Source organism: Anguilla anguilla, chromosome 6 (assembly GCF_013347855.1).
Source record: "Anguilla anguilla isolate fAngAng1 chromosome 6, fAngAng1.pri, whole genome shotgun sequence".
Lineage (NCBI taxonomy): Eukaryota > Metazoa > Chordata > Actinopteri > Anguilliformes > Anguillidae > Anguilla > Anguilla anguilla.
In genome coordinates this window covers 30,575,313-30,592,987 of record NC_049206.1, presented here as the reverse complement: position 1 = coordinate 30,592,987, position 17,675 = coordinate 30,575,313, and the positions used below count along the sequence as shown (strand labels likewise).

At 38.3% G+C, this 17,675-nt stretch overlaps 1 protein-coding gene across 6 annotated transcripts in view; it reads left to right on the top strand.

Annotated features, from left to right (window-relative positions):
• LOC118229935 (protein eva-1 homolog C) overlaps positions 1-17,675 on the top strand; it is a 173,289-nt gene that overhangs the window by 25,862 nt on the left and 129,752 nt on the right. For 2 of the 6 annotated variants that reach the window (XM_035422495.1, XM_035422499.1), the window contains exon 2: positions 9,703-9,745. The exons of the other annotated variants lie outside the window; for them this stretch is intronic. In XM_035422495.1, coding sequence (XP_035278386.1) covers positions 9,703-9,745 — 43 coding nt within the window. The remainder of the gene's footprint in view (positions 1-9,702; positions 9,746-17,675) is intronic. 6 annotated transcript variants of the gene reach the window in all.

Genomic DNA, 17,675 nt, shown 5'->3' with positions numbered 1-17,675 from the left:
CATAGGCATAAAGAAGTCTACAACTATTTTTTTAGAAGTATTGGCATTCATGCAGTCTATACAGTATGTGTGCAGGTATAGGTATTTTTCCTTGGTCAATCTAGTGTGCTGAATTTGTGCCATGCATTAAGTTAGGTTCAGTTTGTGTCAGCGTAAATCTGTTGCTTTTCTCAGGTAGAGAAAGAAAAGTAAAAAGGTGTCGAAAGCAGAGTTCTTAAAAGGTAGGCACTTTTTCTGAGCTGAAGCCTGCTTTTGCATGCAGAAAGGTTGATGTAATGACTGGTTAGAGAGACAAAATCTCACTTTTCAGACTGCTGTTGCTTTCTGGATTATGTGAGATGACATGGAGGGAAGTCTAATTATCTCTGGTCTGGTCCACCCTATTTACATGAGGCTATCAAATTATCCATCAACATGATCCTCCCCCTCTTAAGCTCTTAAAAAAAGAAACATCTCAAAAGGCTCCATGAGGATTCTGACCTTTCAAACATGAATTTATTTGTGCAATTTATTTATGAGCATTTGTGACATCTACAGTACTGTTGGTCAAATGTGTCATATGCAGCGCCTTTAACTGAAAAATATAAATCGACTTTTTTTGGAAAACCTGGAGCCCCTATAGATAAAGTATGAGAAGCTTGTGTAAATGCAACTCAGACTTTTGCATGGGTGCACTAGAACAAGGGAGCATTGTACAGACTCTTCAAAGGCTGCCATTCCACATTACTGCATGGAACAGTAACTGTTTCAGAGTGATGGTAATCTTGTACTCACCTCATAACAAAATGAGGTGAGCTCATGTACAGGAGCTTGCAAAACTTGCAGCTTGCAGCTTCCAGTCCGCAGGGTGAATTTGTTGAAGCATAATGAGTTAATGGGCTGCGGATTATTTTTTTGGCTTATATGTTTACATGCTTGACAATGAAATAATTTCATTCTTTTCTTCTGATGTGCACATATATGGCAAAAATGTATTTTATTGAATCTGTATTGGACTACTGGTGAAGGTATACCATATTCTGCAAATGGATTTTTCTGTGAGAGCAGACTTCTTGCAAATGAAATTGAAATGATTATGGTTTGCTGGCCAGATTGATAAAATTGAAAAGGTATCAAAATCAAGTATTGATAAAACATTTTAAGCATTATTTGATGTTAAGTAAGATTGCATATTTTGTTTCTTCAGTTATTTTCTCATTTTTTTATAAAACAGTAAGATTGTAGTGACACAGGGATCTGAGTCAGAAAGGACCATGTTGTGGTAATGAAATGAAGGCTAGAGACCACATTCCACATCAGCGGGCTGTTTCTCAGGTAACAGCATGAGCGTGATGTGACGTGTAGGTATTCTGCCAACAGATCAGAGATGAAGGTGGACATTTAAAACTACATGAAGTTCAAGATGAAAAGGGAAGTGCAAAGGGAAATGCATACCACAACTTTTTTTGGCCTATAGGACCATGGGACATTTTGTTCTAAGGTGTGACAAAGCTCTTTGGAGAGTTGGGGTTTTAAGTCCAATGTCTTGGAGAAATTCTTGCTAGGCTGACTCTCTGTCTTTGGCCAGCTGAACATCCCCCTTTCTGTAATTAGCTACGCAATCGCTTGCTTTCTGTATCTTCTTTGATTGCCTAGGTTGTCACTCCAGATAAGAACTGAGCTCTCATTAATCTACCCTGTTACATTAAAAAGTTAACTAATCAATTACAAACTCTAGTTCTCCCTGCCTTTCACATAACTGTTGATCTAACTATTTCATAATTATTTTTTTTTGTGCAACATTTGGTATTATTTTTGTAACAATGAAGCACCAGTGTGGTGTTGAAAATTAAATAAATGAAAGTTTAAAAGAAAAGACTCCAACAATTATAAGACATTAAAAGACATTGTCACAATAAAATTACGAAGATTAAATTTGGCCTTCTCAAATCTTTCCCAGCTTACATGTGTCTTCTGCTGGCTAGTCTGGAGTGGTCATTTCGACTGCCCCCACCATGAGTAATGTTTCACTGGGTGCAAAAGTGGCTATTAAAGTGATGGTTTCTGTCATTGGCTGGCTGACTGACTGGCCGGAGTCTCTCTGACTCTGACTGTAACGGCAATATGTCCCGACCCACTCTCTCGGTAACCCCAGGTTTTGTGGGAATCAGGGGTCATTATGGTGTGACCTCCAGGGGTCGATTGTGGGTACAATGGGAGAGCCCCCAAATGATGAGAATCTCATGTGGGGAGCCTGGGTGCTTGTGCAATCCGTGGATCAGGCTGTACTCACTCTGGAGTCTGAGTATGGAGAAGGATGACAAAAGGCCTATGCCCTTTGTTTTCCCTGCTGCAGTTTTAAGATTGAAGTAAAACCTGTGCCTGTGTATGGGGTCAGTTACCAAAATGATTTTGAAGGGAAGCACCTAGGCTTTTAACCCGGTATCTACCAAGGAGTTGTACTTATGAAAAGCCTCAGTCAGCATTTTCACTGTAATCCTGGTGGCATTCCTGTGTTTCCAGAGCTGGGAGCTATATAGGTTAGCATAAACACAGATGAAAGCATTCAGACATTACCTTTCCCTGAGACCACAGCCATAGCATATAGCTTTGTGTGAGTCCCCTTGGTTTGCATCTAGGGCATTAAGCTGTAAGCCTGTAGAAAGATCCTAATGAGTAAATTTATAGGATTTACAAACAACTGCTTGATCATACCAGCTCTTAGAACTGAATGAAAATTTGGACAGTAAATTGACGGAAGCTGTCAAAATGAAAGGACAGGCATACTGCTTTATACACATAAATATTTGGGTCAGTATACTTAGTAGTTGCTTGGTTTTGGTGGAACCACATGTATTAACCTTTTGTCCGAATGCCATTACCTCTGAGTGAGGTATAGCTTCAGTACAAAGTGCCTGTAATGCTGAAATTTTGGTTATGTTGAGTGTGCAATACAAGATCAGCAATGTCCTTATATTTGGAGAGTAATATAAATGAAGAAACAAATCATGTCTTTAAAAAAGCATGCCCCATTGATTTAATTTACTTTATTGACAAATGTAGCGGAGTGTAGCACAGTGGGTAAGGAACTGGGCTTGTAACCGAAAGGTCGCAGGTTCGATTCCCGGGTAAGGACACTGCCGTTGTACCCTTGAGCAGGGTACTTAACCGTAATTGCTTCAGTATATATCCAGCTGTATAAATGGATACAATGTAAAATGCTATGTAAAAAAAGTTGTGTAAGTTGCTCTGGATAAGAACGTCTGCTAAATGCCTGTAATGTAATGTAATGACAAACCAATCAGGAGGCAGACAAGAGATGCAGAGTTGGAGGTGCGAAGCTGAATCTCATACCCTTATTGTACATATTCAGCAGAATCAAGCTGGTAAATTGAGTCAACATAGCTCACTTTCTTTTTACACTATCCATCAGAACATATGGAGCTGATATAATCAGGGCCATTTTAGGGCATAATCGCTATTTCCAGCACAGAAAGGCTAGAGCCATATCTGGACATGATGCATGGTAAGTAATGTGATTGGCTGAAATGAAATAGAAAACCATACCATGGACATTTAGAATAAGCTATGACTGTAAACTTGGTGTGTTGTCATTTATCTTGTGCATACTAAATGTTTTCGAACAGATTTAATTGAAATTCAGAAACACTGCCTATTTGAAGAGACAACAAGAAAGTTTCCTTTGTGAAGGGTTTCTATTTACCAGCTATTACCCATCATTTACTGAATTGTAAATGCCATGATGTAAAAAAAAAAAGATCTGTCACTTTGACAAGAAAGAATGAATGACTGGACTCGTGACTAATAACAAGACCAAACAAAATGCCAGCTGGGCACTGATGTTTGCTGGGTAAAAGTGAAGCATTTCTCCTGAGTTCACTACAATATGAACAATCCCAGCATTATTCCTGTATTGGCACCAGTGCCTGCACCTTTCCACAGTTCTTGTCTGACATTTTATGTAACTTCAAATTGTTGCTTGGCCAAAATTTAAGGTAGTGTCAAACTCACTTGAATTTAATTTATGCACTTCCCTGCCAGTGCCAAAATCCTACCCCATCCAGTGATGACATCATCATAAAGGTATAGCACCTCCCCCAGCTCAGATAAACTCGGACCAATACCATATTCAAAGTGGTGCTGGTACGATGGTGTGAAACCTCTCATACTGTTGCTTACCCCAGTATGACTCGGCTCGGCATGGCAGTGTGAAAAGTGTCCACAGAAACGTTTCTTGTTTTGGATGGCATGTCTTCAGGTGTTTCGTGGAAAACAGGGAGGATTGCTTTTGTCTATTTTTCCACAGAAATCTCTTCATTGATGGAATTCACTATGTTGGGCATTATGGTTTATTGAGACAAACTTATTCTGCAGTCAGAGACAAGCATACACATACGTACCAAATTTCAGAATGCTCGGACCTGTCTGTAATGAAGTCTGAAATTTGACTGGCTGATGGTGGCCATGATTTTTTTATCTGTCAACTTGTCCATGTACCATCTATCTAGAGTTTTCACCAAGAAACATACAAAATGTCAGGTTATTTTTCAGTGTCAGCTGTCTTTAGTCACTCTCAGGACATTGACACTTTCATAACATGTTTGAAATGCTGTTTTTAAATATAACCCTTTTTAACTTAGGATGGGGGTCCCCATTATGCCTTTGAGCAAGGTACTTAACCAAAATTGCTTCAGTATATATCCAGCTGTATAAATGGATACAATGTAAAAATGCTATGTAAAAGTTGTGTAAGTCGCTCTGGATAAGAGCGTCTGCTAAATGCCTGTAATGTAATGTAATGAGCCTGCGTGGGGGTTGCTGGATCAGAAATGAAAATCAATCAGGATTGAAAATCCCTTCTTTAGGTGTTTCAAGAGATCTGGAAGACATTTTGATGAAAGTTTTTATGAGCAGGCATTTTGTTTCCACACTCTACCATGTGCTAGTCTGTCATGACTCTGGCCTGGTAGGGCGTCTTCAAGGTTTGGTTTAATTTCTACCATGCACTACTTGATTTCTGATTTTGCAGTCACACAAATTTCCACTATCTGAGGGAAATAATTACAGTTTTTGCTAAAACAGGGTGCTGAAAGACCAATGAGTGTCGGTAACAGTATGAGGGTATCAGACTTGTGTAATGTATGGGAGGGCATAAGCTTTAATTTCTGTACATAATTGAGTCCATAATTAGATTTAAGAGCTCAGTGTTGTACTGCTCAGGAATAGTGGGAAAATCTGCTGGACTTCTTTGCTGATTCAGTATCAAGGATTTGTACGCTTGCCCTACCCCATGAAAGCCAGGTCAGAGTCAATTAGATGCTCTGTGCGGCAAAGAAATGTGTTCAACACTGGGCAAAAAATGTAAAACACAATGGAAAGTCCCTTAATAAGGTTTTGGGCCACCATGTGGTATAAGTACATCAGAAGAGCAATAGTTGTGGCGCTTACTTAGATTTGGTCATTTCAGAAAATATAAACTTTCAAGAGAATTTCAATGGGTTAAACCACTGACTGAGAGGTGATGATCCCCAAAGCAGTTATTGCTTTGTTGGTTTGAAGTAGGCTATGTGTGGCCTTTGCAGAGAGTTAATGCAAAGAATATGCCATACTGAGCTATGTACCCTCAGTGTGGGTTAAATACAGTTTTCCTAAAGCCCACGGGGTAAACCCCTTCCTTATGTGAATAAGCCCGCTCAGCTGATCCTGTGCAAGTTTGTGGATGGGATGCCCACTATTCCACAAATTGATCCGCCTTGTGAGCCCCTTATTAATACCTCATCTGGCTGTCATTATACCTCACAGTCAGTGGAAACATCAGCAATGTGGTACAAAATTAAATCTGAGATTGATATGTATGCATGTGAGCATGCATGAGGCCACATATGCAGGTGTTTGTGTCTCAGTGCATGCACATGAATGATTATATGTTAGCACATACACATGTACATAACATGCATATATATGCACATAAAGTAATAACACATATGGTAATAGCATACTTAATGTGGGTGTGAGTGTATGCATAAGTATGCAATTTGTGTGTGTGCCTGTGTACATATGTGTTTAAGTTACTGGTGCAGAATTTGTCCTATTGAAGGGAACAAAATGTTGAAAAGTGAATGATAAATTAACGAACGTGCAGCAACAATCCCAAGATAAAATCTACTTGATATGTATATCGCCCAGAGGATGGATGGATGTTGACTCCTGTGAGAGTTCTACACTGGTATCAGGATTTTCCCTGTTTATTTCTGAGCCTGCTGTTTTGTTTTTATTTTAAAATATAAATATTCTTCAGCGCTTACCAATTAAAATGAGTGTCATATAAAAAAAATGTATTATTATTGCACACCCCCTCCCACATTGATTCCCCCAACCTAGGCCTTCAAAATGGTAGAAAAAACCATGTGATTAATCTCTTACTTCCCTTATTACTTATGGAGTGTAACCACTAGTTTTATAATTGGCGTAAGCAGAGGATGCGGATACAGGTCTTGACATATTTAAAAATTGCTGCAACGCCATATAAAATCATCAGCAGCCACAGAGCAACTGGGCATTCAGTATAATACTGTTTGAGTTTATAAAACAATTTGCAAGGTTTTTCTTATTTCCTGCTTGATTTGTAGCATCATGCTGTGGCGAACACAGTGTTGGACCTGTGGGTCATGGGTTTAAGTCCTTGATTGGCTGACCATGTTTTGCAGACTACACAATTGCAGTTGATTCACCACTAAGGGGTCCCAATATGAAAATGCAAAATCAGCCATTGGCTAATATGCTTTGGCTAATAGATAGTATTAGCTGATATTGTTGATGTTTTATTATTTTGCTGTATTCATTATATTTCCCAAATCTGAACAGAACATTCACTGTTTTGAATAAATATGGCTGAGTACAAATTATTTACATTACATGCTGTGGTTTCCAAAAGGTCAGTATCAAGGAACACTAATTTTTAGGGTATGTGAGAGTAGCTACAAATTCCTATACTCAACTATAATTTGAAGGCAAATTTTTTTTTTAAAGATGTTTGCTTTATCATCATTGTACAAGCATTGTCATTTTTGCTGATCTACCGTATAGCAGGTAGAATCCACTGACTAAAGGCATTGGATACTCCCTTATATTGGATGAACAGAGGCAGATTATGGGCATTTACAGTACCGTGATTTGTCAAAGCCTGACAGCACATTTCCATAGTGCACATACCTGATATTTACACTCCACCAGAAGTTTAGGAGTAGTTATATGGGTCATTTTATTACTGCTAATCTATGGAGTCTGGCTTCTGCTTGCATACCATGTGAACAAAGTTTATTGAAATGGTATTACAAATTACAGTATATGTGAAATGGGCATCAATATCAGGAGGTACTGATGAGAAAATATGTCTAGAAAATGTCATACTTAATATATATAAAATAAAATGTTTTTTTGAGTTTTATGTATGTATCCAAATTTTCCAGCGTGTCTACAATATTGTATACTCTAATGGATTCACATGTTTTTCCAGTCTGGCCTTTTACTTGAGAAACAATAAGAAAATCTATACACCATAGAAATATTGTAGATTGAATGATTGAAGTACTGACAAATGAAGTACACATCCCAAACAAACAAGTGCTAAGAAATTTGTTCTTGCTTTTTTTCCATTTTACTATGATGCCAATGCTGGCCGTTATTATTAAGCATTATGTTTTACACTAGCTATGTCAGGAACTCTTCTATATATATATATATATATATATATATGTATATATATATATATATATTAGTGTTGTCCCGATACCAAAATTTTGACTTTAATACTGATACCAGGTTTAGTATCATGATACGTGAAACTTAAACGATACTGATACGATACTCGGTACCTAACGATACTGAAATGACCTTAATAGATCAGAAACTTAATGTCCACAAGGGTTGACCTCATTTTCGAATTCACGGTTTATTAACAACCTTTAAGTTGAAGTCTGTTCAACATATGAATAGGCCTATAGTATTAGAACACTAAAGAATAGAAAAATATATTAAATATATTTCAAAAATTAAACAATTGTAAACTAAAGAATCTTTAAACAGGTCTTTCACTTTAAAATAGATCTAAAAACAGCATATTTTAATAACAATATAGCATCATCCTAAAATAAAATATTTCCAAATTAGAACACCTACTCACTACTGAAGTGAACTGAGTTGAAGCTTGCGTTGTATCAACGAGGTTGAATGCACAAGCGTATATAACCTGACTTGGCTACCTTAGTTGCTACTGCCATCTAGTGAAGATTCAGACAAATTACACCTTTCATCCTCTCAATCAGTAATGCGGGAGACACATTTCCCTGGCTTTTACATTTGACCTAGTACAGAACGTCAGAAAATTCTAATACCGAACCGTTTATTTTTTTTTTAAGTACCGAAGTTTTGGTATACCGTGCAACACTAATATATATATATATATATATATATATATATATATATACATACACACACACACAAAGTGCAAATTAATGGTTGTGGCTGTATATTTTAAATGTGGTGTTCTGATAATTCAGTAATCTTCCGGCAGGGACATTTTCGCAACAGAAGCCAGTCTAGCATTCTGTTGTCTCTTGACAGCGCCTGACTGTGGGTCAAGCAGGGGGCTGGCCTCATTGTCACCGCAACAGATTTGCATCACATGTTTGTGGTGGAGGCCCAATTATGACCAAAGCCTTTGCAGTCGAGTCATATGGTGGACAGTGCCTCACACGCTTTCCTTCCTCAGCCAGAGATGTGAGATGAGTGGGGGAGAGTTTGAATCTTCTGAAACTGATTTAACTGACCTACCATGTGGTGAGCACATTCTGTCTGAATTTAAGCCACAAAAGATACAATACCATTTTTAAAAGCAGTGTGTGTCTCTTATTTTAGTTTAAATGCTTGTTTCATACCATTGTCACTCTTTCCCTTAAGATATACTTTTTGTCTTGAATTATAAATATGCATTAGATTCAGACATTTAGTAGATGCTTATCCAGAGCAACATACACAGCTTCCTTTTTCATATAGCCTATATAAAATGCATACAACTGGATATTGATATTTGCTACCTATCAATCATGATCTGCTTGTCTAAAAGGATGTGTATATGTGCAAAAAGCCATTGCTATATGCTATTATCCAGAAGAAAAGACTCCAGTGGGCCAAGCATCATCAACACTAGACCAAAAAGATTGGGAAAAGGCTGATGCTCATAATTTTAGACCAGCAGATCATAGTTGCTGTTTCACTGTAGTGAGGGGAACTTGTTTCTCTGTAGCTACATTGAGTTCTTCCTGTAGATGTGGTGCAATTTTACCACAGTTTATTTTTTGGGACACCACAAGATATTTATCTTCTGCCCATCAGCTCGACCCTTTTGAGCGTGTACTGAACACTGCACTTAGGAATCTTAACCTTCTTTTCCATTTCCAGCAGGGAATAACCTTGCCGGAATAAAACAGAAACATAAACAAAATCACTTTCAAGTGCTCCAGACTGCAAATGTTATTTTTTAATTATATTAACCGGTTAATAATGTTACTTCTTTGTACCTACAATTTTCTCCTCAGTGAACACTGTCCACAATTTTGATAGAAAGAAGATTAGTCATTTCCTCCCTGTACTACTACTAACTAGCCTCATTAACTGCTCTTCACTGTTCATCTGCCCGTTTAGCTCCTGCCAGCTAATCCCACACAAGCAACAATGAGATGTGAAGGTGAGATTTTATATTCATATTATATCGAGCTAAACGGTAAACATTTTCTGTTGTCCCAATAATTTCTTACACATTTTGTGTATATGTGTTGAACTGATTAAAGTAATAATCTCAAAGATTTTCATTTAAATAAATGTCTGTCAAGTCAACATTATTTTTATAACAACCATTTTTTATTCAGTAAATAGTAGGGATGAGCGAGTACACCATTATCTGTACCTGTATCTGTATCTGTTCAACCAACAAAATTATCTGTATTCGTATCCGTACTCGGAATGGGCGGGGCTTAAACCGGAAGTGGACGTGGCATAACCGGAAGTTCGTATTTTAACGTCTTAGCAAAGCCCCTAGTGGTCGGCACACCGGCGTGCCGAGATTACTGAACTCAGACATTCCATGCTACTGCAACCAAAGTATGAGTTAAAAACAGAAACGCTTTGTTTTAGTTTCATTAGTAGATGATACATGACAACTATGCCGAATACGGAATTGCGCCACGCCACCATTGTCGCTCTGGTCGTTCATTTATCACGCACTCCCTCCCTGCAGTCTCATCTGTAACTACACCCCCCACCCATGACATAATGGACAATATTGTCTATCTGGGCATTCATAAAAAGATAGATAAGATTAGATATTTGATACCTGTGTAAGCAACCGACCCCCCCCCCATCCATCCAATAGAAGCCCATTCAACGTCAAACTCCACGTTAGACTCGCTGTAAATTCGTCCCTGCTTCTCATGACTGATCTTGTCCTTCTGATGAATGTGTCGCCCTTAATTTTTCGATTAATTATTTCATTATGTTAAAGTTACAATCTCAAAGATTTCCATTTCGTTCTCTTTGGCGGTACCAATGGCGAGAAGCGGTAATTGCAGGTGTGTTTTTGGACCTCACTTCCCATTGAGCTTGTAAGTCAAATTGCCTCCAGGAGGCGTCTGGTTTGTGACGTCACAGCCCAATGTTAAAATCTTATTGACTTTAAAAAAATCATTGATTGTAAAATATCTATAGCGATTAAAAATAAAAGATTTCTCACGTTTTTTTGGGACCGTAGCATGTGCTTGGTTATATTTATTTCAATCTCTGGAGGAAAAAAACGGATTTATGTCGATTTACGATGTGCTGACGGTCCTGAACTACACTAAATCAATCAGTCGCACGGATACACGTCACAACCACGTGTGCTTGTAAGTCTACCCGCCAAGTGTGGTGCCTTGGCTGCCCCCAACTGCTGGTCTGGGATCAGATTTCCCTTCCCAGGTCCTAACTTTAACCATTAGTAGGAGAAGAAAATAACTGACTGTGGACCAGCAGATAGGGCCAACTGCACCCAACACCGGTGGCTAGCTAGCTATACCCACGACAAATGCGGTGCCACTGGTTAGCTTAATGCATTTTTTTCAATGGTCAGGACAATGATGTTAAGAAGGGAGAAATTCATTCCAAATCCAACCATGTAGAGCAGGCCATATACAGCCAGAGTAGATTAGCGGGTCTGTTAGCGCCAGCATGAAATATATCATTTATAAAGTTTCGGTTAGCTAACGTTAACGTTAGGAATAGCTGGATCAGCAGGTAGCTAGCTAGCTGTCAAAGTCAGGTTTATTTGTCATTACAAACCATATGCTGTACAGTACATGATGTAACGAAACTTCGTTTCGCAAGGCTTTGGTGTAACATAGACTTTCAGTCTGCTCACAGCACTTACAAAGGAATACACACATTGTGAAAATCAGAATCACAGTGCACTTAGACAAGACAGGTGCAGTAGACAAGAGATAGACTATTTCTAATAAATAGTTTTATTAAAAGATAGTAAGTAGTAAATATATTGTCGGTAATTTATCGAAAACCATGCTGGCTAGCTATATTGTTGTTGTGTTGTGATAAAAATATATATGACGTTATATTCCATTTGAAATTACGTCTTAAGTTAGTTAGGTTAGGTTGTAGGCTACTCTTTTATACGGTCTATGGTTGTACTTTATAGATCCATGAAAGGAAATCCTGTTGTCATCACGACCGTACAATTATGATGTGAAATAAACAATATAACTTAATAGTAACAAATCTGTTATTTCCAGTAATTTTAAATTGAAATACGATATCAAAGTGACACTAGAAGTAGAAGGGCGCAAGCGTGTTCCAGCTGAGCCGTGACCATATAAGCGTGCGTCGTGAGCACAGTACCGGTATGTGTAGTTCCTAAGTGTACTAAACGTACACAACATTGTACCTTGTACTTCTCATGGGTCAATCGTGTTGCTGATATTATATTTCATGAATCATATATGTCATGAGTACCGCATACCAATAGCTAACTGGTTCCCGACTTGTAACTAAAAATATTGCTTATTGAATATTGCCCCATTCATTTTCCCATTGACAAATTTGCGGGAAAACGAGGGGAGTGGCTTGGTGACGTTTACACTTACAAGCTCTATAGATCCAACCGGATCCTACCAGTGTCGCCTGTGTGACGTCAGTCAGTTGGCACCTGGGCCACGCCAACTATTACATTTATTATTTACTGAATAAAAAATGGTTGTTATACAAGTAACGTTATGTACATACTCATTGTCTAACATTAGACTTAAGCTGTCTTTACACTGCGGAGCCGGGTTGAAATGGCAATGTAAATAACGATAACGTTAAGGCCAGTTCAGATCAATGATTCGCAACGAGACGAAACGGTTTCAGAATGTTGCAGAGAAAATTGCAGCGGTGTGAACTGGTTAGTTGCAGAGCGTCTGAAGCCGTTGCTTGGGGTCTCAAAAGACCCACCTTGTCAAATCGCTCAGTGCAGTTTTAGAACGTTTACAATCAGACGTCTTGGAATTTTGCAGGTTGCATCCAGTCTCGTTGCGAATCATTGATCTGAACTGGCCTTTAGTTAGCTACGTTGCAAGGTTGCAACTAGGTAGCATTGCATTCGATTTGGTTTGCGAGGTCGGTACCGGTCGGTAGCGTTAGCTAGCGTTTTTTCTAATTGTTAGCTGACATTAGATTGTGTTAATTACATTAGCTAGCTAGCTAACGCAACGTTACCTGATATGAGAGATGGATACTGTGCGCAACGTTGTCTAAACTAATGTTGCCTTTATTGACATGGCCCGGTAGTTAGCGTTAGCTGTGCAAATAGCTATGTAATTTAGTAACGTTACATTGTCATCAAATGTAATATGAAATCTACAGCAACAAATAATGACCTCTCATGTTACACAAAAACATATTAGGGTTCCATAACCTCCCCCACCTTAACGCTAGCAGACACTGGAAAAACCAGTACGCCGCTCACACACAAGTGAGTTGAAGAGCAAGCCTGTTGCGTTAGCTCCGCCTACCCTCTCTGGCGGTCCAACCACTGATGGGTGATGGAAAACGCGTCACCATCTATGCGCCACTTGTAATTTTTTCCTGGGAATGTCGCCACAAACACCCCGTTCTTTAATCATAAATTATTATAATAATAATAATATAAATTAATATAATATTAGGCTCAATCACCATTGTGTTACCTAATTCAGCGATAGATAGTGACTTAACAGACATTTATTTTAATGAAAATCTTCGAGATTATTACTTTAAACCAAACATCATTCCCATGCTGCTATGTGAGTAAATCTGAAGTGATTTATCTGCAAGGAATGGCAAGCCAATGAGAGAAAAGTACAGGAGTTTTCTTCACCTTAGATGACCTTATTACACCCCAAGCAGTTAATCATTAATGAGTGTACTCTATACACAAATTCTCCTGAGATTTCACCTACCAAATGTTCCATATCATTTGCGGTACAACGAAAGTATAATTTATCAGTGGTGAAACCAAATTATATCAGATTTTCCAGGACTGTTTTACACAATAGAAAAGGCTCAAGGCTTAAAGTTACAATCTCGAAGATCTCCGTTTCATTCTCTTTGGCGGTACCGATGGCGAGAAGCGGTAATTGCAGGTGTGTTTTTGGACCTCACTTCCCAGAGATCCAACCGGATACAACCAGTGTCGCCTGAGTGACGTCAGTCAGTTGGCACCTGGGCCACGCCTCCATAACAATTTGAGGTCACCAGTACACATGAAAGCGAAAAGGGAATGATGTCTTCTGAGACGGTAACTATAACACTTACTATTTACTGAAATAGTCTAACATTAGGCTAACATTATTCACTGTCTAACAATAGGCTAACTTAAGCCGTCCTTACACTGCCGAGCCGGTTTAAAATGCTGTAGCAGACCTTGGGTAGAATTAGTGATGATCAATTTCCACAGATGTTCTTTATCCACCTTTTGCCCAGTATGAACAGTAGGAAAATGCGTCACTAACTATGCGCCGCTTGTGATTTTTTTTTCGGGAATGTCGCACAGACACCCAGTTCTTTAATCGTAAATTATAATAATAAGAATTATATAAATTAATATAGGCTAATAGTAGGCTCAATCACAATTGTGTTACCTAATTCAGCGATAGATAGTGACTTAACAGAGATTTATTTTAATGAAAATCTTCGAGATTATTACTTTAATATTTTACGCTGTTTTGTTGCTTTCCTTTACAAATGCAGTAAGTAGACCCAGGCAGTTTAGTGTCGAACTCAAGGATGCATATCATTGCATTAGGTTAGTCGTAGAAATAATGTTGTATTACTGCTAGCTAGCGAAACCGAAAATGTCTGAGGAGAGCAGGAATACACAGAAGAAGAGCTGGCTAATTTGCAGGCTGGTCGTGCGAGAGCAAGTCAGGAGTGGGCCGAGATCGAGGAACCAGAGGCTATTTCCAGGACAAACGGCAACTGTGTATTTCGGCTCGAATCAATAGGGCACAACAATCCCATGATCAAAAACAAAATCTCCTTCGTCCTCAGACACTTTCGGTTTTGCTAGCTAGTAGTAATAAAACACTATTTCTACGACCAACCTAATGTTATTATAAGCGTATATATTTTTCCAGTCAAGTCTCGGTCGTTTGGTTGGGTCACACACCCACTGACAGGATGGAAGGGAAAGGGGAACGGGCAATTTTGTTCCATCCGAAAGGGTCAATTTGCCTAAGTAGTAACGTTTGTCTTGGGGAGACAAACCGTGGAAATATTGTGACCAATTTTCTTTTGATTCATTTTTCTTTTGATTAATCTCTGTCACATCGAGCACATCCCTCCGTAGACTTCAACAACTCTTTCCCGGCTTTCTGCCACCATGTTTGTAAACATTCAGATTGGTCTATAGAGGGTATGCACATGACGTCACAGTAGGTGGAAGTCACTGCGGTTACACCCACTGAGTGGCAGAAAGACTACTGAGTGATAGCGTTAACGTTCAGCTTGAATGCCGTGAAAACACAAAAAACACATCTAAAATGGGAAAGAGCTGTTGTGCGATTGACTGTACAAATAGATTCAACAAGAAATCGGAGCTATCTTTTTTGCAGACTACCGAAAGCTAAAGAAAAGAGAAGCAAATGGATCGCTGCAATTCGCAGAAACAACTGGAATCCAGGCACCGAAACGTGGATTTGCGTTAAGTTATGTAGGCTACTGTATTGACTTCTCATCAATTAAATATTTAGCATCTTTCATTTATATTCTGTGTAACTGTAAAGTTTTTGTCAGCATTTATTAAAAAAACATCCATGATGATGAGCCTTGTGTTCTACAAACAAAGGGGGGATGGTTAGATAGTATTAGCTAACCAAGCATATAAATTATTAAGGTATGATTTTACCCAAAAATCCGACATACCTGACACAAAATAACAACCGCAAATCCACGTTTCGGTGACTGGATTTGAGTTGTTTCTGCGAATTGCAGCGATGCATTGCTATGGAGGCGTGGCCCAGGTGCCAACTGACTGACGTCACACAGGCGACACTGTTTGGATCTCTGGGAAGTGAGGTCCAAAAACACACATAGAATTACCGCTTATAGCCATAGATGCCGCCAATGACAACAAAATGGAGATCTTCGAGATTGTTACTTTAAGATTCCATCTGAGATCGTGGATAAGATAGAAGCTAGCTTGTGCCAATTTGCTAGCTAACATGATGTATGTTACACCCAGCCAAAGAACATAAGATTGTTCATTCATATTTTAAGTTATATAGCTAAATAGGTTAATGTTAGCTCTCACTGTGTGGTTGTTTCATTGGGAAATAAAAACAATGCAATGAATAAACATTTAATTTGTGAATTAAGTAAATGAGTAGCTCATCTGAATGGTTTTATGTAATAGAATGCTATTCAGGTGTCATGTAGTGAGGTTTGGACAGGTTTATTCAGATCACCTGCGTTCAACAACCAATCAGAATTCTATACGTCTGTAGAGCCCAACTTACTAAAATAACATTGACACGACAGTGGTTTGGAAATAAAGGATATATATTTATTGGCTGTGATAATGAAATGTGAATAAACTAATTGAAAACAATAATTTCCATAAAAATTCAAGTAAAAAAAAAGAAGTAAATTCAATTTGATTCAATTCAATCAATCAATGCAGTACAAACAATTCAAGTAAATTCAATTCAGTTGAGTACTAACAATTCAATTCAATTCTATTCAATACTTCTTCAGGTGCCTTGCGCGTTGCATGCTTGGGCGATCATGGCTTCCCACATCAAACGATCCCTCGCAGCATCAATGATGTCTCGTACACTTAAGTCTGTTAGTTCTTTCACATCGTCCATATATTTTCTTCTTTGCCTTCCTCGTCCACATTTCCCAGGCATACAGCCTTGTAGTGTAAGGCATTCTATTTCTCCCTTTCTGATGACATGGCCGAGGAATGTAAGTTTTCTGTCATTTAATGTTCTCATTAATGATTTTTGTGTGGGCGCGTGGGAGTACCGCCTCATTAGTTACCCTATCTCTATGTGATATTTTCAGCATTCGTCTAAGGAACCATATTTCTACAGCTTCTAAGTGTCTATGGAGTTCTGGTGTTATAGTCCATGTTTCTGAAGCACACAGCAAGATTGACTAGATGTAGCATTTTAGTAACCTGAGCCTTGTTGTCATAGAAATGTGTCTATTGGTAAGAAAGGGTTTCATTTTTTGGAAGTTTGTTTTAGCAATGGCAATTCTTATTTTTATTTCTATTTTGCTTCTAGCATCATGTTATATGAAGCTACCAAGGTAACTGAAGCTGCTCTTTTGCTCAATCACTTGGTTACCTGTGTACAATTGGCAGTTGGGAGTATCTTGCTGTTTTGATATTACCATACATTTGGTTTTCTTACAGTTAATGGTTAGACCAAATTCTGAACTTGTTTGTACTACTTTGACTACCTACTTTGTGGGTCTTCTGCAGAACTTCTGCAGAAATTAGGGTGGTATCGTCTGCATATCTTATATTGTTGATGTTAACACCTCCAATTTTTATCCCATCTAGGTCTTCTATTTCTCTGAGAATCATTTCACTATATATATTGAATAATTCCAGTGAGGCAACACATCCCTGTCTAACTCCTCTTTGAATTTTAGTCCAGCTGCTCATATTATCATCAATCTTTACTGCCGCCATTTGATTCCAGTATAAATTTTGAAGTAGTTGTTAGTCCCTCCCGTCAATGTTTAGTTTAGAGAGGATTTGAAATAACTTTACATGCAACATGCAACATTGTCATATGCTTTAGTGAAATTAATGACGCATAAATTCATTTTGATGTTCAATTGCTCTCTCTAAAACCATTCGTAATATGAAAATTGCATTTCTAGTTCCTCTGTCCTCAATAAACTCATATTGCAGTTTAGAGGTTTCTGGCCTTGACTTGTTCTTAATTCGGCTCAGAGCGATTCTCAACAAAATCTTTATTATGTAACTCATAAGACTGATTGTTCTATGATTTTCACACTTGATAGTTCCAGGAATATTTGGCAGAGCTATAAATATTGATTTCAATAAATCAATAGGCAATAAACCAGACTCATATATG